Genomic DNA, 26582 nt, shown 5'->3' on the forward strand with positions numbered 1-26582 from the left:
TTCAGCCTTGCATTTTGCATGAATTGTTAGCCAGGGAGTAGTTTAATTGTCCACCACCATTCCTGACTGGATGAGGCAGGACTGCAAAGCTTAGATCCGATCTGTTGGTTGTGCGATTACATAGCTCTGTATGTCACTTTGCTGCTTATGCTGTTTGGCATGCAGGTAATCCTGTTTGGTAGCTTCACCAGAGTGACCTAATTTATTTTTGCTTGCCCCTGGCATGCCCTCCTGTACTCTCCATTGAACCAGCATTGATTCTCTGGCTTGATGATAATGGTTGAATGGGTGAATTCCAGGCCATGAGGTTGCAGATTGTGTTGCAGTATGGTTCTGCTGCTGTTGATGGGTTCAGTCTTGAAATGCTGGATCTGTTTGAAGTCTGTCCCTTTTAGCACAATGATAGCGCCACACAACATGACAAAGAGCATTCTCAATGTTCAATAGTGTCATTGCAACATGTGTCAACCCATCAAATGGGAACAGCAATGTTAAATTTAGATTTCAATGAGAAATGAAAGACAAATTTCAGCAGGTGATTTATTATCTTGATGATTTGGTTAACTCATTCAGAAATGTACTGAGGATTGCATTGCTTTAAAAAGATGAATGATACAATTTACACCTTAATCCCACAGTGATTGATGCACCAAGCCATGTAGAAGTGAACAAAGTCACAGACTCCACTGCTCATATTACCTGGTTCAAGCCAGCTGCCCAAATTGAAGGAATTAGCCTGTCCTATGGGATTCCAAACAGTGAGATGACAACTATTGAACTTCCTGACACAGAGACAGCCTATTCCATAGCTGAGCTTCACCCAGATACCGAATATGAAGTTTCTCTGGTTTCTAATCGAGGGAACATGAGAAGTGTTCCGGCTGTCAATACATTCACCACAGGTAACCAATACTTCTAAATTATTGAAATCATTTATAAAAATTGGTCCTCTGCCAACCTTTTCTCCTCTATCTCCATCACTCACTTCACCCCATTTCCTTCCTCTCTCTGTCCCTTATAGAGAACACCTATTTCAGACTGTTCCCTGCCACTCTGTTGCACAATCCTTACTGAGCTGCTGTTATTCTAACTCCTGACCTCATCACTCTGCACATGCATCTCTGTGTGTGCGTCTCATCACGCCATGTCGCCGTTCCTCTCTAGATGTCGTCCACAGAGTTTTTTCTTCTAATCGTGAGCTTAGTTAAGAAAGGCTGTAAGGAGAAGCCTGGGAACTATAGACAGGTGAATCTGATGTCAGTGGTAAGTAAGTTGTTGGAGGAGATTCTGGGAGATAGGATTTACATACATTTGGAGAGGCAAGGACTGATAATGGATAGTCAGCATGGCCTTGTGCATTTGAAATTCTGTCTCACAAATTTGATTGGGTTTTTTGAGGACATAATCAAAACGATAGATGAGGGCAGTAAACATTTTCTGCATGGACTTTAGTAAAGCCTTTCACAAGGTAGATTGGATAGTAAAATTAGATCACGTGGAATTGAGGGAGAGCTTGCCAACTGGATACAAAATTAGCTTGACGGTAAGAGACAGAGAATGGCAGTGATGAGGTGTTTTTCGGACTGAGGGCCTGTGACCAGCTGTGTCCACAGGGATCCGTGCTGGGTCCACAATTTTTTGTCATTTTATTAAATGATTTAGATGAGAATTTAGGAAGTATAGTCAATAACTTTGTGGTATAGTGCACAGTGATGAAGATTATCTAAGATTGTAAAGAGACCTTGATCATTTGGGCTAATGGAATGAGGAGTGGCAGCTGGAGTTTAATTTAGATAAATGAAAGGTATTGCATTTTGGTAAGGCAAACAAGGGCAGGGCTTACACAGCTAATGTGGGGCCCTAGGTAGTGTTGTCAAACAGAAAGACCTAGGGATACAGGTACACAGTTCCTTGAAAATTGCATCACAGATGGACAGGGTGATGAAGAATGCATTTAGCGTGTTTGTCTTCATTGCTTGGACCATTGAGCATAGAGCTGGGATATCATGTTGCCATTGTAGAGGATGTTGGTGAGGCCACATTTGCACTACTGTGTACAATTCTTTACAATGATTTACAAGGATGTTACCAAGTCAGGAGAGTTTGAGATATAGGGAGAGGCTGGATAGGCTGGGACTTTTTTTTCTTTGGAGCGTAGGAGGTTGAGGGATGACATTATAGAGCTTTGCAAATTCACGAGGGACGTAGATAAACTGAATAGTAAAAGTCCTTTCCATAGGATAGGAGTGTTCAAAACTAGAGGGCATTTTTAAGGTGAGAGGAGAAAGATTTAAAAGGGACCTGAGGGACAACATTTTTACACGGAGGGTGGTTCGTATGTGGAAAGAACTTCCGGAAGAAGTGGTAGATGCAAGTACAGTTAGAATATTTAAAAGACATTCTGACAGGGACATGAATAGAAAAGGGTTAGAGGGATTTGGTCCAAATGCAGACAAGTGGGACGAGTTTAGTTTGGGAAACTTGGTCAGCATGAATTTGTTGAACTGAAGAGACTATAATCCGTGTTGTATGACTCTATGACTAATTTATGCTGGTTTGGCATAATTCAAAAAAACAGTGTACACCATATCTTCTGATTTGGCTATGTCAAATGTTAATTTATTATTTGAAAGGTGTATGTAAATGAAAATTGTTGTACTATTATAGCATACTTCCATTTAATGGTGATATTTGATACCTTGTAGAGTAATATCCATTCATAATTCAGTGTCTTTGCAAAGAAACTTTAATCTTTTGAATTAATTGATTGAAACACAGGGGTGGACGAATTCAGTACAAATAGTTAATCATATTATTTTTAATTTGTTCCTTTTTCCTGACTAATACCCCTTTGTGCTCCAGAACCTTTGAGTTCCTCATCAACCATGTTCTTACACTCACACAGGCATTTTATTTTAGCCTCTTGTTTTGGGCTACTCTTTGCTTTTGCAGTATGTAACTGGCCTGTGATGTTATTTTCCCTCAGATCATTTCCATGCATTTCCATAGAAAGCTCAAGTAAGGAAAGTATAATTATCTAGTCACTCATCCTTCTGGAAATGCACACGTGTTCAAAAATGTTTTAGAGATGTTCCTATCTCAGGCTCGGAACTTAGTGCATATCCTGAAACAATTGCTGTGCTTATTACATCGAGAACCTACAAAAGTAAATAGCGGTGTATAATTATATTAAATTGTAAACTTTCACTCTAATCTTGATACTGACAAACAACCTAACCACACAATAAAGCCATCTTGGTCAATTTGATAATTAATAAATATTTTTGAATGTTGCTGTTATGATTTTATTGCAATTTTATTTTACTATCCCATAATAAATGCATTTCAATTCTAACAATGTTAATTAATTTTCTCTACTATTTCTCAAGGAAATTATTATTATCTTAGAGTAAGTCAAAGCTTGAAACTATGAACCTTGTTCTTCAGACTGCTTCTAATAACTGTCCATTACACTGTAACATACAATATCCTCTATCGTGATTAAAGACTATGCTTTTTTAATTCTGTGCTCTTGGTATAATTCAAAATCCTCTTGCTTCCTCTTTCATTCCTGCTAAATTTTTTTTATGTCTAGACCTTGATGCTCCCAAAAACCTCAGAAATGAGTCTCAAACAGATGACAGCATCACCTTGGTGTGGGAGAATACGAGAGCCACTGTCGATAATTACAAGGTTAAATATTCACCACTGGCAGGAGGGGAGCACAAGGAAATCACAGTCGAAAGGAGCAATCAACCAACCACAAAAATTAAGATTCCTGGTAATATTTACTATTAACTCCATGGTAATTTTCAGAATATGCAAAACTGACTTGAAATGAAACTGAAAATAGCTGGTTCAAATGTGATATCTGAGTGGAAAATATTTGGGTTTTTAATGAGACTTTGTAAACTAGGAGAGTCGAAGAGGTGCTGTGTTCACTCAATCTCGTCCCAGAGTTTGGCAATCCAGCTGGTGAGGCCTGGAGAACTATAATTTGTGCGTGGATTTCTGATTTGTTTATTTTCCACATTTGATTCCTTGTAGACGTTGAAGTTTGGAACGTATCGTTCCCAATGTTACTGAAGGTGAAATTTGTTTTTGCTTGCAGTGCAAAGTGTGACTCAGAGTCACCACGTTACACGACATCCAACCTTCTTTTCCATTGTGGAAGACAAACCTGTTTGATTTGGTGGATAAACATACCTGAAGTTAGAGCGTCAAAAATCCATTAATAGTGATCCTTTGAAATACACGCAAGTAACTGAGACACTACAGAAGTTGCCTTAAAGACTCCATAAATTTGGATCATCAAAATGCCTCAAATTACAGATTTTTTTGGGGGGGGATTGTCTGATATTAGAAGCAAATAGCTGGAGTTCAGATATTCTTTGGAGGGTTATTACTCTTCTGTTTTGTTTATCAAGATCACAGCATAGAGAACATCTTACATCATATTTTCATAGTAATAGAAGCAGGAGTAGGCCATTTGGCCCATCAAGCCTCCTCCGCCATTCATTAAGATCATGGCTGATATATCCATCGTCTCTACTCCTCCGACCTTAATTATTCCTGTAACCCTTAATTCCCCAACCATGCAAAAACCAATCCAACTGTGTCTTGAATATATTTAATGAAGTTGCCTCTGCTGCTTCCTTGGGTAGAGCATTCCATAGATTCTGGGAAAAGCAGTTTTTTTCCATCCATGTCCTAAATCTACTCCCACTAATGTTGAGGCTACGTTCTTTATTCCTAGTCTCACCCACCAGTGGAAACAACTTGCCTGTCTCTATCTTATCTATCATTTTCATAATTCTATAAAATTCCCTCTCAATCCTCTAAATTCTAGTAAGTACAGTCTCAGTCCGCTCAACTTCTCCTCACAGGGTAACCTCCTCATCTCCGGAATCAACCTGGTGAACCTCCTCTGCACTGTCTCCAAAACCAGTTTATCCTTCTTCAAGTAAGGAGACCAGAACTGCACATAATACTCCAGGTGTGGCCTCACCAACAACTTGTACAATTGCAACAGAACATCCCTGCTCTTAAATTCAATCTTTCTAGAGATGAAAGGCAATATTCCGTTTACTTCCTTGGTTATCTATTTCATCTGCAAATCAACTTTCAGTGGTTCATGTATGAGCATTGCTAAGCTCCTCTGCAATCTTTCACCATTTGAACAATATTCTAACCTACTATTTTTACTTCCAAGGTGGATAATATCGCATTTACCAATGTTGTACTTCATTTGCCAGATCCTTGCCCACTCACATAACCTATCTAAATCTCTTTGCAGACCCTCCACATCCTCTGCACAGTTTGCTTTTCCACTCAATTTAGTGTCATCAGCAAACTTGGATATGTTACACTCAGTCTCCTCTTCCAAATCATTTATATCTATCATGAACAGTTGTAGCACAAAACTGACCCCTGCAGCACCCCGCTCACCACTGATCTCCAACCAAAGAAACACACATTTATCCCAACTCTCTGCTTTCTATTGGTTAACCAGTCCTCTATCCATGCTAGTACACTCCCTGCAATTCCATACATTCTTATCTTATGGATGAGTCTTTTATGCAGCACTTGATCAAACACCTTCTGGAAATCCAAGTAAAAAATATCCACCTGTTTCCCTACATCCACTACGCTTGTTACATCCTCAAAAAACTTCAATTAGTTTGTCAAACGCGACCTTCCCTTCCTGAATCCATGCTGCATCTGCTTGACGGAATCCTTTCCATCCAGATGTCTCACTATTTCTTCTTTAATGATAGCCTCCAGCATTTTCCTGACTACAGATATTAAGCTAACTGGCCTATAGTTACCTGCCTTTTGCCTACACACTTTTTTAAACAGCAGCATGACATTTGCTATCTTCCAGTCTGCCAGGACAAGTCCGGCTTCCAGTGAATTTGGTAAATTACCACTAGCACATCCACTATAACTTTTGCCATTTCTTTCAGCACCCTGAAATGCATTCCATCAGAACCAGGGGACTTATCTACCTTTAGACCATCAACACTACCCCTTTAGTGATAACAATTGAATTGAGGTCCGCACCTCCCATCATATTGTTAACATAATTCTTTGGCATATTAGACACATTTTCTCCTGTGAAGACTGACACAAAATAGTTATTCAAGACTTCAGCTGTTTCAGCACTACACAATATGTATTCCCCTTTCTCATCCCACAAGGGACCTATGTCTGCTTTAGCCACCCTTTTCCGTTTGATATATGTATAAAAACTTTTCCTACCTGTTTTTATATTCTGTGTTAGCTTGCATTCATAATCTATTTTTCCTTTCTTTATTTCTTGTTTTGTGGTTCTTTGTTGCTTTTTAAAGTTTTCCCAATCTTCCTGTTTCCCACTACTCTAGGCTACTTTGTAAGTCTGAGCTTTTAATTCGATGCCATCCTTTATTTCCTTGGTTATCCAAGGCTAGATATTCCTACCCTTGCTATCCTTGCTTTTGACCAGAATATACTTCCCTTAAGCACTGTGAAAAATCTTTTTGACTGCCCTCCACAGTTCCTCAACCGTTTCACCGTATGACGTGTGTCTCCAGTCCAAGTTAGCCAACTCCTTCCTCATCCCATTAGTCTCCCTTGTTTAAGCATAACACCCTGGTTTTTGATTATATTATTTCACGCTCCATTTGTATACAAAATTCAATCATACAATGAGCACTCTTTCTGAGAGGATCCTTAACTACAAGATCTTTAATTTTACCTGTCTCATTGCACAGGACCTGATCCAAGATTGCATGCTCCCTTGTAGGTTCAGTAACATGCTGTTCAAGAAAGTTATCATGGATGAGTTCAATCAACTCCTCTTCAAGACTGCCTCTACTGACTTGATTCGGCCAGTCAACATGCATGTTAACGTCACCCATGACCACTGCCATTACATTCTTACAGGCGTCATATATTTCTCAATTGATCATCTGTGCCACTGTAGCATTATTATTTTGGGGCCTATAGACTACTCCCACCAGTGACTTCTTCCCCTTACTATTCCTGATCTACATCTAAATGGATGCAATATTTTGCTCCTTAGATCCTATATCATATATTTCTTCTCCTATTATCATAAACGATTGAAACCCATGCTTGATGCTCCTTAAAATCACAGCCTCTTTCAGTCATGACTGTAGGCTTTGGTAGGCTGCAATCTACCATAAAGGCCCATTGTTTGCATTTTCATTACTTTTTCATTCATTTTCTGTTTTTTTTAAAATTCTTCATTAGCCTTATTTCAGTGACGCTGAGCAGGCGCATTGAATATGTAGTGTTTGTAACAAGGTTAGCCAGGTGGACCTCAGAGAATATGGGCCCTGATTGGGGCTATTAAGCTGATCCAGTCGGGGAGCACTCATTGACAGATAAGAACAGGAGTGTCTTGGGTGCTGGGGAAAAAATAAGCACTACCGCAGTTAGGCGGTAGTGTGGGGGTTAATTAAAAAAAAAGAAGAAAAAAAGAACAGGAGTGTCAAACATCCTGCTTACTGTGAGAGCTGGCTCTGAGGGAGCTGGATCCACATCAAAAACTCTCCACTTGTAAATATAGGATGATTTGGTGATGGGATACCAGCTTCTCTGGAGTTATATCAGAATAGTTTCAATTTATGGCTAACTACATAGCAGCATATCATCAAGCAAGACTTACATATTTTAATTGGCCCTTTTTGACAAGCTGATATAACATTTTAGAGTTGTAAGACACTAAAATAACAAAGCATGTTATGTTATGTGATAAGACCTTTTAATTCCTTATGTCCACCTTTGATAATCAATCAAGCGCAGTTGCAAAAGATTGCCTCAGGCAGCAAATACGTGTGAATCCCTGATTCATGCTGCACCCAAGAAAGAACCTGTCAAGTTTCCTTCTATTTAAATTCATGAAAAAATTGGCAGCTTCTATTCCAAGCAAGTGTTTCAGCCTGCCTGAATTCCCAATACCCAGCCAATGTGATCAAGTACACACCTCTTAATTATTTCAAAAGTATGACAAACTTATCACGGATATTTTGCATTATAAACAGCTTATTACCATAAATATTTAAGTGAACATCTCTTGAATATGTTGGATTTGTACATCTCAGGATGTATCTTTAAGGCATAAATTATGTTTTGCATTCCATGAAATGAAGAACATCTTAGAAAGCAATATTTTGTTATTTATAGTTGCACTAAGTGCCTTGAATTAAACACGAATTGTTTTGCATTATTCAGATCTACAGCCAGGTACTGAGTATGGTTTTGGAGTTAGTGCCATTAAAGACTATCGGGAAAGTGCCCCTGCTACCATTAATGTAGCTACAGGTAAGATTTAGCTCTCGATAAGAGGCTGAATTCATTGGATTCTGAGTAAAATAGAAAGATTGATCATAAAGGGATAGCAATTATTTTATCTCTGCTTCTGAAGTATCAACATTTACTTAACCACTGTCTTCCTTTTATATACTTGTGAGTAGTATTGCAATCTGTTTCTATATTGCTGGCTAAGAATACACTAATTTTGTTTTGCTGTTTTTATAAAATTTGAAGCAACACTTGTTTTCTAAGACACTTCCAATCTTCTAATTTGTTACTATACTTTGCAAATAATAAGTCTCTTAATATAAGTCATCTTTAAAATTCTGAGTAAGCTATAGATGGATCATTCTTGTTTGTTTTCAATGAAACCCATTTTTGTCCATCAACTAGACTTGCTTCTTTAAATATTTTGCATTTTTTCTTTACTATCATTTACTATCTTCCAGTCTTCTTAACCTATCATCTTCTGTTCTGTTAAACAAAGACCTGCAGAAGTGGCTTTGTTTAAAATTCTTGTTTGTTTGATTAAAATAAGTTTAAAATTCTTCTTTTATTTTCGAGTATGTCGCTGTCAAACTTAACATGTAATTCAATTAATTTAGAACAATTGACTCACAGTAGAAATTTTATTGCAAGAGGATCAATTAGTCCTGCTTCATTACACAACATTGGATGTAAAATATCTTCATCATTAATTGGTTCCACATTGCTTCAGGAAAGTGTCACAAAAACATTCAACAGACTCTTCCTCTAGGCCATCCTTGATAATTTGATTAGTTCAGTTTCATGTTAAATGTGAATGAAGAGATGTAGACAGATTAGAGGGCTCGAGGCCTAGGCAAGGCCACCAGTTGTGGAGAAATTATAACTTAGAATGCAAAACAGGCCACAGTTTGAAGATAGCTGATATCTTGGAGTATTTTAGAGCTGGAGGAGATTGTAGATACAGAATGAGGCATGGCCTTAGAGGGAACTGGAAACAAGGATGAGATCTCTAAAACTGAGACTTTGCATGACTAAGCACAGAGACAATAGGGGGAAAAGGAGTTTGCTGAGATTTAAAACAGAGTTTTGGGTGACCTCAAGTTTACAGCATGTGGAATGTGGAACAACAATTAGCCATGCCTTGACATTAGTGAAAGCATGGGTAAAAATTTCAACATCAGATGAACTGAGATAAGGACAAAGATGGGAGATTTTATGAGATGGAGCAAGCATTGTTGGTAATGGAATGATTATCAGATCAAAACTCACTCCCAGATTAAATGTGACATCTTCGGTATGACAGCTTACTGTCAGATTGTTGCCATGGAGAGGCAAGAAACAGTGGAATGGGAACCAAAAGCAATGGCTTCACTTGCCAATGTTTAATTGGACGAAACATCTACTCATTTACTACTGCTGTCAGATAAACAATCTGATAATGGAACAACAATGGAGGAGCTGAAAGAGGTAGAGAATCATTCATGATAACAATTATGTCACACTATACATTTCACCATTTAAACTCGATTTTTATTAAACATCAATCACTACACAAAGTAGGACATTAATCAGTAGTCTAGCCCTCATTACATCAACACATTACCTCCTATGAAGTGATTCTGGTCTCTCGGAATTACTTCACCAGAAGTCAATGAAAACAGTCAATACATTCCCAAACTTCAAATTGTATCCCTATGAAGAAATAGCTTTTTAAAGAAGATGCAGATGTTTGACTGTTAATGGGCACCACATATTGTATAGAAACGTTGCAATAAACGTCATTCCACTTGGGAGGAAAACTCCCATCATGATATTATCACTCATGATTTATAAAGAGTTCTCAAGTAAATGGAATATTAAAAAAGTTTCCTATTGTGAACATTGTTTAACACATTAAGTATAGGACAATGCACCTGAGTAACCAGACAACAAAGATATTCATACCATGAAAACAAGCTATCACAACACTGCCAAGTCATTCATCAGGCTAAAACAGTTATTGGGAAGCTTTATGGCAAAAGTTATACAATTATTCACTTAAACAATGTGAAGTAAGCTGGGGAATTTCTTTGAGATCGCCAAATTACAAATTAATATTGCTGGTTACACTTTATTTTCTCTCCAGTTTCTTCTCTCATCTAGTGTCTCTCGCTATGAATATTCAACAGCTGATGGTTTCTCTGCAGCATTTCACCTACATATGAATTTCTTTGCAGTCAAAAATGAATTTCTTAGCCTTTAGATAGCAATGCACCAAAGGTTAGTGGTGAGACAAAGACCTTGGCTGATTTGTTTTCCCCTTATACTGCTCAGATGTGCAGTAGCCAGTTGCTTTGGTCACACTACAATAAGATCAGTGTACTCAGTACAGAAACTGGGTTAAAATTGAAGAGTGTCCGAGATGGCAAAGTTCCATATTGAGTAGTATCACCTAAAGCCCAAAAAGAACTGCATTTAAACTTTGTTTCTGCAGACTTGGATAGTCCAAAAGACTTGAAAGTGATGGAGACAACAGAGAACACAATTACTCTGAGATGGAAACGGCCACTGGCAGCAATAGACCATTACTACATCATCTATATCTCATCCACTGGTGAGAAGAATGAGGAGATTGTGGCAGCCGATGCAGTCTCCTACATTCTGACTGGGCTTGTCCCTGCAACTGAGTACACCATTATTGTTATAGCACAACGAGGTAAACAGAAGAGCAGTGCTTCCACCACCAGTGCTTCTACAGGTAAGGAAGAACTTTTGAATGCCATCTTGATCTCTTCACTTTTTATTTAAATGCTACATGTTTTATCTGTTTTGTTCTTTGAGAGACAAACATTTCAAAAAAATTATCTTTACGGAGATTCTTCCACCAGCGTTACTTTCTTTTGAAAACACAAAGGTGGGATTGTCGAGGGCAGTATTAACCTAACCTGCCCATTACAAAACTGAGCATGATTAGATGCAATGTTGGTTTTCCAGACTCCCTGGTTTTACAGAAGTCAATGGGGCACGATACTTGAAGACGTATTACCATTTTCCTTTCCTTCAATCCGATCCTGTCAATTTCTAAATCAGCAGCAGAGATTTAAAGGGCCCTCTCTGTGTTTAATTTACTAATGGAAATAATAAGAAGAATTGTACGCTAGTCCATCTGTTTTTGTGCAATGGCTATTCCTTTTTCAAATAAGTACATGATTTGAGTGATTTACAAGACCCGTCCCTATAACCTGACGCAAACAAGTAATAAATGGAACATTTAGTCTGTTAATACAGAGACATACTAGTGGAACTTGCATGGTACCATTGTAGTGTGTTAAGAATCAATCACACATGTTCAATTATGAAACCTTCCAATACAGTTGTCCTGTAGACAAGCCCAGCTTGCTGGTGGCAAATCTTTGCAGAGTCAATCCCAAGAGGGAAATGCATTTACAGATGGAATGGATGGTTGGACTCATTAACATTTACATTTAATAATCAATTGTTTGAGCAACATTGAATGGAACTCAAGTTACAGTTTGATTATATAGAATGTACTACATATCCCATATTAGAAAAGAGAGCTGGGTTACAGTCCTTATGTCTGTGATGCTATGGAATAAGAAATGCTAGTACAAACACAATTCAAGTATTATTCATCAATTAGAGTTTATACAAGCTTGCTAGGCATTGACATACAGGGGCTTTTAAAATTTAAGTAAAATTGTGAAAAGAAAGATCTATAGGTAGATTAACATTACATTTAAATAAAGGAAACAAAAATAAACTAAATTAACTATACTACTATCTTGTGACTGTGTAAAACAGTGCAACACAGAAGATTTATTAATTACTTGTGCCAAATGCACCACATGGTGTTGGAGTCAAACTTACCAGCCAAACAAAACAGAGTTTTATGTAGTTTTCTCTTCTGTATGGTATTGAACAAATTCAATGCTTTGTAAGCATAAGAACAGCTCCCTTATTCCACTGAACTTTCATTTATGCAGCTTGTCAAATGTTGCAGAAAGTGGTAGATGGAAATTATTTAAAGTAATAATAAATTATTATTCCTAGTTCAGAGTGCCAGACGTAGAGTCTGCAAAGAGTTTCCCTTTACACACACTCCAGAGAAAGCTTTCTCTGGTGTAGGATTAAAACACTGTCGTTTTTCTTGTTGAGGGCTATGCAACCTTGACCTTTGAGCATATTTGAAGACCCAGTTAACGGAAATGTTCCTCTGAAGCTCAGCAGTTTATACAGGGATGGTTAATGTGGCTGGAATTTTCTAAAATGTGTCAAAGTGACCAGGATTCCACATCACCAAATTGTATTCCACAAATTGTCACCCTCGACCACCAGTCCTCGAACCCCCACCCCCACCCCCACAATGAGTACTAGAGCAAATGCATGCAGGGAAGGCAGAGATTAGGTAAAATTTCCAATTTGCGTAGAGTAGTTATGGCTGCAGCAATTGAATCTTCTCAGTGTATTGAGGGAATGTCTGATCACAGTGGATTCTGATCATCAGGTGAGACAATTACTGCCTCATGATTCATACAGGTTGCAGACTCTGGGAAACAAAGTTCACACATAGATGGAGATACTTTGATGATGTACCATAGATCATTTATCCAAGCTGGACAAATGGTAAGAAGTAGTCAATGAAGAGAACTTAATAAAAACAAAATTAGGAGGGAAAGGGAAATCAAAACGCATAACAAATGTAATAGATTTGCTCTTAGTCTGCAAACCTGTATTTTTCCGTCATTTGAATACATCAAGTTTCTCATTTAAAAGCAATACTGATGCGTATGTGAATCTCCTACCTCAACGTAGGTAATTATCAAAATGAAAATCCTAATGGGTAAATATCTTCTTTGTATTAATAAAATTGGCAACTAAAACTCAATAATTAAACTTTCTAGATAAACTCACAACTGGTCAAATAAATAAATTTACACTTTGATTTTTGCTGTTTTCCCCTCTCTAATTTTTTTTGCAATTTCAAAGCAGGATGAAGTTGAATTATTGTATTTCTCATGTTCAGTGTCCTGTAAGGCTTTTTCGAGGGCTCATTGTACATGTTAAATTATACACAAGTTCCTAATTCTTTACATATTGCATCCTCCACCACTTCCCTTCAAGTTACTAAAGTTATGTTAAATTCTCAACTTTGACAAAATCCCATTAAGTTTTAATCTATTTTTAACTTCCCCATAAAGCAGAGAAACGATCCAATGGATAAACAATAAGAACATATCATGTTTTAAGCCATTTTGATACAGTTTAGAGGGTTTATGAGGTTTGGATATTGATCCTCTCCATCCGTGTCCAAAGTTACCACACAGGCAGGCAACACCCCAGCTAAACCAGGCGGGACGCTTTTGAATTTATGTCCTATATTGGTTATAGAATGCCAAATACATTTTAATCACAGCAGGAATGGGGAAACTAGTATATAGTTCCTAGATTGATGCATAGTTATAGATGGTCAGAAAGACAGAAAGTCTGTTGGGTTGTTAATTTATTCCCTTTATCAGTTTATGAAGAATAAAAGTAGTCAGTAAAACTTTTCAGAATTTAGTATTAGATATGTCCACCTTTTGCTTACTACTCTGTATTCCAGCCTTCTATCTTTATAAATGCATAAGAACTTTTTCTATGGAATGTGAGTATTGACAGCTACTCATCCTTCTTGGTTTGCTTGACCATTTCAGAGGTTAAGCAAGTATCAACCACATTGCTGTGGATTTGACAATATATGTAGGGCAGACAAGATATGACAGATTTCTGGTAGATTTTTCCAAACAGCCAGTTAGAATTTTTTTTGATGGTCATCCTTAGTGATGAGAGTGTGGTGCTGGAAAAGCAGGAAAATTGAAGTTTCGGGCAGAAGCCCTTCATTAGCACGCTATAGCACCCTTCACCTCTTGTGGAACTCTCTCAAAATCCCCTTTCTGCTGTTTCTGATGACTCCTAACAGGCAGCCCTTGACCATCAAGTTATCTACTGTCTGTAATCCTGATGAGGGATTGATGAAACGTCGATTCTCCTGCTCTTCGGATGCTGCCTGACCTGCTATGCTTTTGCAGCATCACACTCTCGACTCTGATCTCCAGCTTCTGCAGTCCTCACTTTCTCCGAGATCACCATTAGTGAGAGGAGTTTTGAATTCCCGATTTTATTCATTCCACAAGACGTAGTGGTATTTGAACCTAAAATCCCCAGGTCATTAGCCTGTTCCTCTAGGTCACCGACATTACCACTCTGTCATCATCTTCCCACACAGTTAAACCAAACCTATGAATTTTGACAAAGTACCATTAACATAGGAAAGGTCAAACACTTGTTTCGTGGAACCTCAATGAAAAGGATTATTTATTGGCCCTGATAAATAAAGTTGTTATCTCACTTGTCCCCTGTGGCACCCTTCACCATTACCCTCTTGTGGAACTCTCTCAAAGTCCCCTTTCTATTGTCCCCTTTCTATTATTACCCCTAACAGACAGCCCTTGACCACCAAGTCATTCACTGTCTGTAAGCACTCTGCACTTTCACACACCCATTTCAGACATTTAAATATATTTGCTTCTTGAGCCATGTCACCTACAGCATTCCAACTAAAGTAATCTTAACTTACTAGAACAGGATCCCAATGGAAACCAGTTCCCTGTCGGAATCCACATTTCATTCACTTCCACATGGATTCAGGCAATGAAAACTGAAAACGTATGACAGAACAATGTTAGGATACTTACCAAATTAAAGAACAAAAATTATGAATTTCCAAACCTCAAAATTGAGAGAAAATTCAGAAAAGACATAATTCTAGGAAAAATATAGGGAAAAGTATAAGTGCAGGGAAAAGTATAAGTGTAGGGAAAAGTTTAAGTTGGATTTGTGTCTCCAGTGTTGAAGGGTTTTCACCAGACAGCGATCAATTTGCTGTTCATTTCCAGCAGTTGTTGTATTCCTATGTTATAGGACAGATTTTGTGAGGAGTAACAATACGTAAAGCTTTGTGAAGGGAAAAGACCTTCTGTAACCTGGCATGATACTCTCGTCAATAGATAGTTTCACAGTTTGGACCTTTTTTTCACCTGTTCAATTCTTCAAAAATTACCTCAAGCGAATATGTGAGAATTTCAAAATAATTATTTATTGCATTTTTTGAGCTAGGATAATTTCAATATTCTTTCAACATCCCAAATGTACACTCATTATTTTGAGAGTTATTCACTTTTATCCTTGCCATACTTGATTGACATTTTTTGATTAAAGTTCTATTGTTCAATCGATCAAATGGTTTTGACAACACTGTTTTGTAGGGAGACAATGTAAACTGACACATTAAAAATATTCTTCTATTTAGCTGCCATGTGCACAATATTTCAGTCCAAATGTAATTATTGAGGTGTTCAAATGTAATTATTGAGGTCTCCAAGAACTGTGCATTTTCAGTAAGTATTACAGAAATGAAAATGGTGAATGATCAATCGAAAAATGTACACCATGTACATTTTTAATTCACATTGTCACAGTTCAAAGGAATATATATCATGAAAGTATGACCATATGGATTCATTTGCAATTCTCTACTCTTCAAAAAAACTCCACAGGCCTTGAAGCACTGCGAGGTCTTAAATTTTCTGAGATAACTCCCACAACTACCTCAGTGGCTTGGGAAGCTCCTTTAGCTCCCGTTGACATGTTTGTTGTGAACTATAATCCTAAAACCCATGGAGAAACGCAGCAGGTTATTGTGAAGGGAGACCAGACTACAGTTGCTCTCACTGATCTGAAGCCTGCCACTGAGTATGTGGTGACGCTTATGGCTCTTCGAGGCACAGCGAGAACAGAGCCCTTGGTCGGATCTGTCACTACAGGTACTTCACCAAATACTGTAGCTCCATCTTAGTGTTGTTTATTGATTGTTCAGCTCATGTGCTTGCTCCTGCACGTAAAACACTTTTTCTAAGGGCAAGCTATGCGCTGCAGCATATTTCATGAATCCTACAGAAGAATAGGATATACTGGAAATATGTGAGCTTTCCCAAGGTTGGCTCCCTCCATCTGCTTCCTGCCTGGATGTAGTCAGTAGAATGCTAACCTTTCCCACTCATCCTTCCGTCATCAATGGTATTGGCATCAACTAAGCATTTCAGCTGGAACTTGCCTAACTAAACATAAACTACAATCGTTTTTAACAAAATGATCTTTCTGTTAATCTTGATACAAGTCTACAAATAGTTTGTTGACTTTGCTTAGCATTGCCCCATGTTAAGGTTTAAGCTCCTCATAAGCTGTTTACAATGTAATATGTGTAAAACAACTAACATATTTCTCCATGAGATTGAAACCTTAGTTGAAACTAATATAAAATCAATGGATGGTGGCTCTTTTCCAGCATGAAGACCTAGCAGTACTATTGAAATAAAAAATAACTCTATTATGGAGAGTTACTTTAAAATCATTTATGTCAATAGCCACAACTAACTCATAACATTTACCCATATCTGTGTATATGCATAGATGCATGTAAGCAATAGCAAACAAAACTATGTATGGAAAAATGCTGGTGAAATTAATAACTTATTTGATATCAGGAAAAGGAATTCTTTAATGCTACTGCAATTTTGACAAGAGTAAACATAAGAGTCTGTGATTTTGCAACTTTGTACCAAACTGGATGCCAGAAGTTTTCAGGTAAAAGTATAACTCCATTCAAAAATAGAATTGACACCATTTTGAGCTGGCAAATTGGAAATATACTCGAGATAATTTTAATATTTAAACCTCTGCAGTGCACTTCTCATAAATGCTATTGTGCACTAAACAAGTTCTGCAGGCAACCCTCCCTGCTGTGCCTCCTGCAACAGGAAAATATTTTCAATTAAAATCAAAACGGTAAAGATAAATTACAAAATTACATCCTCTGTATTATTAATTTAATTATCTTGCAGTTATTTCTATTCTGATCATCTTACATTACAATATTTCACTGAGAATCATGAGCTGTTACTCAATGCTTAAAGAAATGTTGCTAACAAATCCATAAAGCAAAGAGGTAAACGTAAGCAATTTAAGGCAGACTTTTAAATCTTGCATTTTTCTCATAGTACTAAGTACTGTGAGCAAAATGTTCATTAACCCCAGTTTTCAAATGATTACTGAATAAATGGTGCACCCCTCTTGGTCCCTGATCTTGCTATTCCTAGGGTTGTCCACATCCCAGGTCTCAGTTTACACAGACAAGTGGTGTCAAAAGAGTCAAAATGCCGAAGAGGTTGACTTGTCCTGCAAAAATCCTGGACATGACATTCCCATCCCATATTTGTGCCATATGCATTGGATCTGTCCAGGCCTTGCAGTATTGGAATTTCTTATCCAAGATTTAGCTTAAGATACCCATGACATATTTTCCTATCTGACAATTCCTGCCATAATAGGGTTCAACTTTGTTCAAAGAGGAAGGCAGACCAGGCCTGGATAGGAGCTGCCTGGAGGTCCCATTTCAACCCGGATATCTAAAGGTGATGAAGGACTTTTTAAAGGAAATACCATTTATGGTCTTCAGCCCTGACCTGACACCATCCCCTGACCCCTACACCCTAAACAGATTGCCATCTGTTTGGGAAGTCCATGTTGGTGTGCCTCGTTCGTGGTCATGCTGGAAATGGGACAGAAGACTTTCTCATTAAGATGGTTCCAGTACACCCATGCCAACATCAGGCACGTGTACAGACCTATATACCATTTCCAACCCCCACCAATTTTCAGGGAATAATTCCATACAGTTGCAATCAAAAAGCAGGCTGCTTGTTTCTAACTCTGTGTTTTTGTTCTATTTCTATTTAAATAGGTCACTTGCAGGAACCAAGATGAAAACTAATTCATTCAATTGCATCTTTTTCAGGCTATTAACTTTATATTTAAGAACTTTAATGTAATCACTATGATTCCAGATACAGCATCTGACAACTACTTGTCTTTAAACAATGTACAATAGTAACAATTTTTCCACCTTCAATTCTACTGAACAGATTTGCACTAAAATATTTGAACTGCTTTTTGTAGCAATGTTGGAGCCAGCATTTACTGATACTCTGGAGGAGGCTATCACTCCTTCTCCATTTGGAAGAATAACGACTCCAGTTGTTTCCCTGATATTAGAAGCATCTGTGCCTGAGTTTTCCGGGACTGGTGATGGTGAACTCAGTAATCTAACTGTTTCTGATGTAACTTCGGATGGTGTCAAACTTTCCTGGATGGCAGAAGTAGGATTCTATGACTATTTTATCATAAAGTATAGAAGTGAGCTTGGAAACGATGATGAGACAGAAATCTCCGTGACTGGTGATGATTTAGCTGCTGAACTAAGAGGCCTAATGCCCTCCACTCCTTATAAGATATCTCTTTATGGAATTGCTGGTGGTCAACGCTCAGAGCCGCTGAACATTATAGCTACCACAGGTATTCAGCTTTACAATTTTGTCTGTAGACTGCCTTTCAGTTTATTATGATGCTAAGGTCTTCTAAAACTGGTGTTGCATTGAGGATCCCAGCTACTATAAACAGCTAGTTGTGCTGTTACCTGCATGACCTAGCATTAATGTTCTCATCAGCACGTTGCCACAGGTTCAACGGAATAAATAGGCTCCAGCTTGAGAATGAAAAAGCATGTGCAATAAGAATAGAAGTGACGCCAGGCCGCATGGCTTATTAAATGTTTTGAGAGCTGTTGAATGGGGCTTGTCTTTTGTCCTAGTCCTTTGTCATTTGTGGAATGTTACAGGGTACGTTGAGCAGAGGAGTACAAAGTGTGTGAAATGGAGTTAAAGGCAGCATGATTAGAAGGACGATTGTCCTCTGCTACTTGCTTGTTGCAGGATTTAGAGACTGTTTTCCGTCTGCGCGACTTGCGTTGTCTAGATTAGAAGAAAACAGAGGTTAGAATGACATAGATACAAGCATGACGTTTGAAATCTTACCTGTGTTTATTAATACTGTATTGGTCATTTAAACCAGTCTACTCCTCAATTCTGAATATGTGAACTTGCTTAATTCCTCATTTCCTTCAATACTAATTCCTCCCGATATCATTTTGCCCTTCATAGATAGCTGGGTGCTGGAATTTGTAGCAAATGCCTGTCTGAGAAATCAAATGCTGCTGCTTGAAATTGATGTAGTGCAATGACCAGTTTTACCTTTAAGTGGATTCCACATTGCTTCCAGTTACTGTTAAAGTGATAGCCATTCATTTGCAATATTTGCCACCATTTACAAAATTGGCCATGGACATTAAGCTCAGTTTCTACAGTCAATTTGTGACAGAACTTTTCTTTTACAAAGCTAGAATTTAGACAATAAAATACTCGCAAACCAATGCATGATATTGTGTAACTGGAAGCATGACCTATTATTAATGTTGTTTTATTATTGTTCTATTGATGACATAGCATTTTGAAACATTATTCCTTCGAAATTATTTTTAGCTGTCTTAAACAATCCAGCTGGCGAACTGGTAGATCATACCTCATCCCTCACTGCTCGGCTGCACAAAGATGGAAGTTTTAACCATGGGCCCTCATTTGATTCAGAGAAAGGGGTTTTGCATAGTAAACTGGGAAGCCTTACTGTGGTAAACGCAACTTCCAAAAGTATTAAGCTCTCTTGGACTTTGCAAAATGGATCTTTTGACAGCTTTCTTATAGTGGTCACAGATTCCACTGGGCTATATGGACCACTGGAAATGGCCCTAAATGGTGACTTACATAGCACGGAGGTAACTGGTCTCTTGGATAGTACACATTATAAGGTATATTTGTACGGATTTGTGGGAGAGTGGCGTTCAGATCCCTTGAATGCAGAAGTCACAACAGGTATTTTTTCTTTTATTCACAACCTTTCCCTGTACACCTCTCTTCCTGTCCTCATTTTGTAAATGTACAGAATCTTCCCCCACTACTCTTTTACAATAATGTTGATCAGAGCATGCCTTCTCATACTTCTTAAGTACAAAACCATTAACAGCTGTGAGTGAAGATGGCAAAAGCAAATACATCAGTGCCATAAAATGTAATCCTTGACACAGTGTTGGATACACTATTTATCATGTGTTTAATGCACAGGAATTATACATCGATAGGGATCCAGTGTTTGCACTGGATAATCCCAAACTTCACATTTAGATTTGGATACCCTGACTATCAATCAAAGTAGCATGTTAAAAGTTTCTTGGTAATACAAATGCTGAAAAAAAGAGACATGTTGCTCAAGCTTTTTGTATTTGCACTTACATGGACAAATGCATGAATGCAAAATTTCAATGATTGCAATAATTTATAAGACAAGAAAAATGGTGTTGATTGATTAGCAAGTTGACTCTGACCATGATGTGGAGGTGCTGATGTTAGGCGAGGGTGGATAAGGTCAGAAGTCACATGTCACCAAATTATACATCAGGTGACAAAGGAGCAGTGCTCAGAAAGCTTGTGATTTCAAATAAACCTGTTGGGCTATAACCTGGTATCGTGTGACTTCTGACCTGATTAACCATTGCTTTGCCATGCAAAAGGTGCCTATAGGCTCCTAGATAGTTAAAAACAAGGCCAAGGCTTAAACATGTTCCTTTGCTTGCAGCAATAAGCCCTATGTATGCTTGTATGTCTCTTCTAGTAAACCAACTAATTGCATTACAAATTCAACTGATTATCTTACATTGGCCTCAAGAATAGCTACAACCACATGCAGGATTATTTCATGTGCAGCCTAATCATGGAATCACATTTGAAAACAGACATTATGTTTTGGGTTTTGTAAGCACAGACTCAGTCTGTATTCTGCTTATTAGAAACAACCAAGAACACGCTATTCGATTTGATCAGCCAATCACTGGTACATATCCTCTTTGAACGCTGACATCATATTGGCACAGAAATTTGCATATGGCATTGTTGAATTGTCTAGTGGGATGAATGTCTTTTTGGACTGATGTTCCAATGATTGACTGACTGACTGCACAGCATGGTACCATGTAAAACCAATGGAATATAATTAGTCCAACTGAAACGTGATGTAGATGAAGACCAGTTGATGTAGTTCTTAGTTAATAATGGAAGTAAAATATCTAAGGGTTTTGCGCTATAATAAAATATTGCACTGAACATATTAGGATTCATTATATGTAAGTGAATATGTACTGTACGTTTCCAAATAAGAGTTAGAAATGACATTGCTCATTTACCTTTGGTAAACTTTAGTAATTTGAATCTACCATTAAGATAATTAGGAACTCGAAAAGTATAGATTTAATCCAACGTTTTATGTTGGCTAGTCAGATTTGTTAAGCCCCAGGCATTGATTCTTAATGCTCGCATTAATCTTAATTCATGAGTTCAGATATAAAGTGGATTTTTAATAATATTCAGTTAGCAGTGGAAAATCATGCAAAGAATAAATTTGATTTCCTCGCTTTTCATTTTACTACTGTCCCTCCAGTACTGAAGCGATCTGATCAAGTGAGAGGCCTTGATTCCCCTGGCAGTAGCTTTCTATGTCGAGCTCCAGGATGAGTATATGAATTCTCTTGTGTGAATTATTCTCTTATTGCTTGATGAGAAAGGTTTGGCTTCTCTTGATCATCTCCCCAAGAGTGAGATTCAAGCAGACTTCAGAGAATCATGTATCAACCTATACCTGTGCCACTGTGTATAATCCATTCAAACCTCCACAAACAATACTGCAACCAAATCACCCTCATCCCTTTGAAAATCAAATCCCATTTCAAAATGCTTGCACATAGATGATAGAAGCAAATCATTTACGTGCTTCTTTTTTTAGCAGGACAGCAAGGTGTAGATTATTTTCCCATTGTCAGAAGTGATCAGATGGTATGGGGCATTTGGAAGTTAACCTGAAAATGGTATTGCTTCATCTCATGGCTATTATCAAAGCATTCTATTTAGAATATGTGGATATCTTTCATGCCAGCATAGATCTTCATGTGTTGCTAAACAACTTTCAAATTGCTCGACTTCTATAGTCAGAAATGTCAATGAACAAATCATTTCTGTTGTGGAGAGCTAGCATCAACCTGACAATATCAGCACTTTCACAAAGAAATCTTGAGTGTTATTAAAAAAGTGTATGAGTTTTGTCATGAACCTATGATTAGAGAAAACAGTCAGACCTTTAATATTATTGAACTATGTCAAAGTTGTAAAGATGAAAAGAAAATACAAGCAGTGAATCAAGGTTTATTCGATATTTTTCTTCCTTTCTGCCTGATCGTTTTTGACCACTTTGGTCAGACACATTAAAGCAATTTATTTTAGTTTCTTTGAAATCAACTTTTATGTGGCTAAATCAACATTCCTTTAGATCAATGGTAGACATTGATTCCCTCTAGTGTTGCGGGGGGTGCAATTTATATTTCATACATCATAGAATCTTACACTGGTGACAGTGGAAAATAAGGCTTTTTGGCCTATTAATTTTCTGCTCGCTCTCTGTATGAGCAATTCAACTATTGGCACTCCACAACCTTTCCCCACACCCCTACAAATATTTTCTTTTTTAGTTAATGAACCAATTCCCTGTTAAATACTTTAAATGAAGCTGCCTTGACCAGACAGTCGGGCAGTGCATTCCAGATCCAAGCCACTCACTCTACTGCAATCACACCAATGCCCAGTTGAAGTTGCCTTAGAAAATAATGCCCTTGCTTTTCCTGCACCAATACTAAATGGAATACTAATTATTACAATTATGAAACTATTGAAACATGAAGTGTTATTTTTCCCTTATTTAAATATAAAGATTTTATACTTTTATGCATTAGCGTACTTCAACATTGACTTTAACACCAGTGAGTCTAACTATGAAGGGAGCATAACATTGAAGTGGCAAGAGAAGTAGCTTTGAAACAACAATTCAGAATCTGGCATTTGTTCAAAAAGCTTGCAAGGAAAATCCAAGCAATTTCAGACCAATCTGTCAGTCTCAGTCACATGGACAAATATGAATTATTTAGGGAAAGGGTTCTCAAGCTAAACCATATTTAGGTAACTTGATGAAGTTTGAAATGATAATAGAGAGGGTTGATGAGAGTAATGCTGTAAATGTGGTGTTTCCAAAAGGTATTTGATACAATGCCATACAATGGACTTGTGAGAAAAGTTAGATTTCATGAAATACTGAGGGTACTCCTCACCTGGATCCAAAATTAGCAGAGTGATAGGAAACAAAGCATAATAGATCTTTATCAGCTTAGAGGAAGGTTTGTTGTTGGAGTCCCAACCTCAGATGAGCCATGATCCTATTTAATGGCAGACTAGGTAAGAGGAGTCAAATGGCCTGCTCTTGTTTCTATTTCTTATGGTCTTATAGTTCCCCAAGGCTCAAAACTTAAACCCTGTCTTTCCCTGATTGAATATAACAGACAGTTTCAAAGAATGCAGATGACACAAAACTTGGGGGAATGTTAAACCCTGCGAGCAGTGTAGAACTTCAAAAGGACATTGACAAGTTGGTGAAGTGGGTGGATGAAGTTTACTGTGGAGAAGTATGAAGTGATAGTTTTGGAGCAAAGAGATAGTTTAAAATAAAGAGTACTATTGTTGAGAGTGTGCCGGAGCAGAGAGACTTGAGTGCATAACTTCTGAATAAGTCAGTAAAGGTGGCAGGACAGAAGAAAAGGATGGTTCACTAAACATAGTATTCTAGAATCTGTGAATAGTGGCATAGAGTTCAGGAGCAGGAAGATTATACCATGTGAGACACTAGTTACACTGCAGCTGGAGTATTGTGTACAGATCAGGGGGAAAATGGGTTTTCACATTTTAGGAAACATGTGAAAATATTGCATAAGTGGTTTGAAAGAATAATTTCAGAGATGGGAAAGTTTCGTTATGAAGATAGACTGGAGATGTTGGGATAGTTTTTCTTGGAGATGAGAAAGCTACAAAGGGATTTGATTGAAGTTTCCACAATCAACCCACTCCCAATTGCACTGATCAATCAATGATTCCGAGGGTTTGCCTTCCTCCCAGCCTTTGGACAGAGTAGGTAGGGAGAAACTGTTCTCACTCATGAGCGGATCAAGACCATCAGATTTGCAAAAAGAAGTACATATGATGTGAGATTTAACTCCTTCACACAGCCAATGTTTTGATTCAGGAATACATTGCCTGGAAGTGTGGTGGAGGCCTGTTCAATGGAGACAATTAAAAGGGTGTTAGATGCTTTTTTAAATAATGTACACGGTTACAGGAGCGATTGTGAGGATGGAATTAAGTCATGACACACATTCAAAGAGCCAGTGCAAACACAATAGGCTCAATGGTCTCTTCCTTCACTATATCAATTCTGTGATTGGTTACAAATAATATTTTCTGGACAGCAAATATAGGGTGACGGTGTTTTATGGTCCCAGTTATAATAATACCAGACAAGCCAGATCTTTGTTATGACCTAGATAGTAGACCATAATCTTTATTTTACATAAAGAATGTACAGAAGAACAAAGGATAAGATAATAAGTTACAGGCTTTCCAGAGTTAAATAGAAACACCTCAAAAATAATACATGCTGTGCAAACTTGACTAAAAAAAATTAGTAATAATGGTTAAAGAGGTATACTGAACAGGTACAATAATAATATTAAATAATACATCATATACACAATGTAGGCTTTAACAATTAGGATTAACGTGTGATAATAGAAGTTAACAAACAGTTGTGCTTAGATATCCTACAGGCTACAATGGCTGCAAGTCGTTAATGTGATCAGCATAGATCCCAGCCAGATGCTCATGGGGCTGTGGGTCACCACCTCTTATTACAAGTTCAAGGGAGTTCAATTCTTCACTTTTAAAGATCTAGATTTAAAATACCTGAAGCCTATCCATCTTGAACTGCCACAACTTCTCATAGCTTAGTAGTTCAATGTCTTTTCCCAAGACTCTACAAAATTCCTAACACTACTCCCAAACATCCAATTACCAGCACTGTTTCAACATTTATCAAGCATTTAATTTAATTGAACTTCTGCTGAATTTCTCTAAACTCCAACATTTATTGGTTGAAGCAAACAAATGCTGTTTATGGTTTTCCTTTACCTCATCCTCCCAATTGTACTAATCATCATAGATTCCCAGAATTTGCCATTATCCCTAGCACTTTTCCTCAGTATGATTCTCCCGAGGCTAGTTATCTTGCGTCTTCCAAAAGCAGTATCTATGCTGCCTGGAGCCACTTCTTCTGCTTTAGTTCTCTTCATGTTCCAAATTCCAATGAACCTCTCCCAGCAGACAAATGCTCAGATACATTAAAACCAGAGAAACTTCATAAGCTGCACACATCTCCACGATTATACCTCCTGCTTGAGACTGCTCTTAAATTGACCTTGAGGATTGATTGAATGTTTTAAAGCTAATTTAATTATGACTCGCCCGCACTGTCTTTACTATAAGCTTTGTATGGACCACATCCTCAGTTAAGTTAGCTCACCTACTGATTTTATAGTTTCATCTCTTCTATGTTGATGCTGTTAAACAACCATTGGCTACCTTCTGAAGTACCTTTTTTGTAGGTATTCTGGCAATCATTAAAACCCCATATTTTCATTACCTTACCATTCTAGTTCTTAACCTCTAAATCAACATACCCTTAACCTTATAAATGCGCTCGACTTCAAAGTTCTTTAATTGCATATATTCCATTATCTACTGTTAAACCTCAATTCCGAAAGCTAAAATAAATACAAAAATGCACTCGTCATAAACTAACTGTTCAGAACAAGCAAATTTCCAGCAGAAATTGACCCTAGGATTCTGGTTGTCAGTACTAATAATTTGATTTTTACTCTTACACTTCAGGTAATGGCTGAGTTATTTCAAAATTGCATGTCATAAAGTCCTCAACAGAAAATTATATTTTCTAAAAATGTGCATGTAATTGGAGGTGACTTTGTGAACTGGGTTATTAATTGGATAGGAAGTAGAAAGCAATGACTAGGCATTAATGTGGAGATCCATGGAATGTTATAAGTGGTGTTCCTCAGGAATATGTATTTGAGTCTCAGCTTTTCACCAGGTGCACAAATGAGTTGAATGAAGGAGTAAAGAGGTGTTTATTCGAATTTGCAGAGGACACTATGTTAAGGGACAATGTATATTGTATAAATGGGAGAATACAATTTCAAAGACAAATAGATAGACTAAGGGGTGAAACTTTGGCAGAAGCAATTCAATGTGGGAAGTGTGGGACATATGCATTACTTAAATAAGAAAGACAAA

The 26582-nt window shown here is 37.6% G+C and overlaps 1 protein-coding gene across 11 annotated transcripts in view; it reads left to right on the forward strand.

The window, feature by feature from the left end:
- Positions 1-26582, forward strand: part of tncb (tenascin Cb) — a 438107-nt gene that overhangs the window by 360559 nt on the left and 50966 nt on the right. For all 11 annotated transcript variants that reach the window (XM_060841310.1, XM_060841314.1, XM_060841315.1 and 8 more), the window contains 4 exons: positions 639-902; positions 3596-3781; positions 8239-8328; positions 10781-11044. In XM_060841310.1, the coding sequence (XP_060697293.1) occupies positions 639-902; positions 3596-3781; positions 8239-8328; positions 10781-11044 (804 nt within the window). The remainder of the gene's footprint in view (positions 1-638; positions 903-3595; positions 3782-8238; positions 8329-10780; positions 11045-26582) is intronic.

The sequence above is a fragment of the Hemiscyllium ocellatum genome, chromosome 21 (assembly GCF_020745735.1).
Source record: "Hemiscyllium ocellatum isolate sHemOce1 chromosome 21, sHemOce1.pat.X.cur, whole genome shotgun sequence".
NCBI lineage: Eukaryota > Metazoa > Chordata > Chondrichthyes > Orectolobiformes > Hemiscylliidae > Hemiscyllium > Hemiscyllium ocellatum.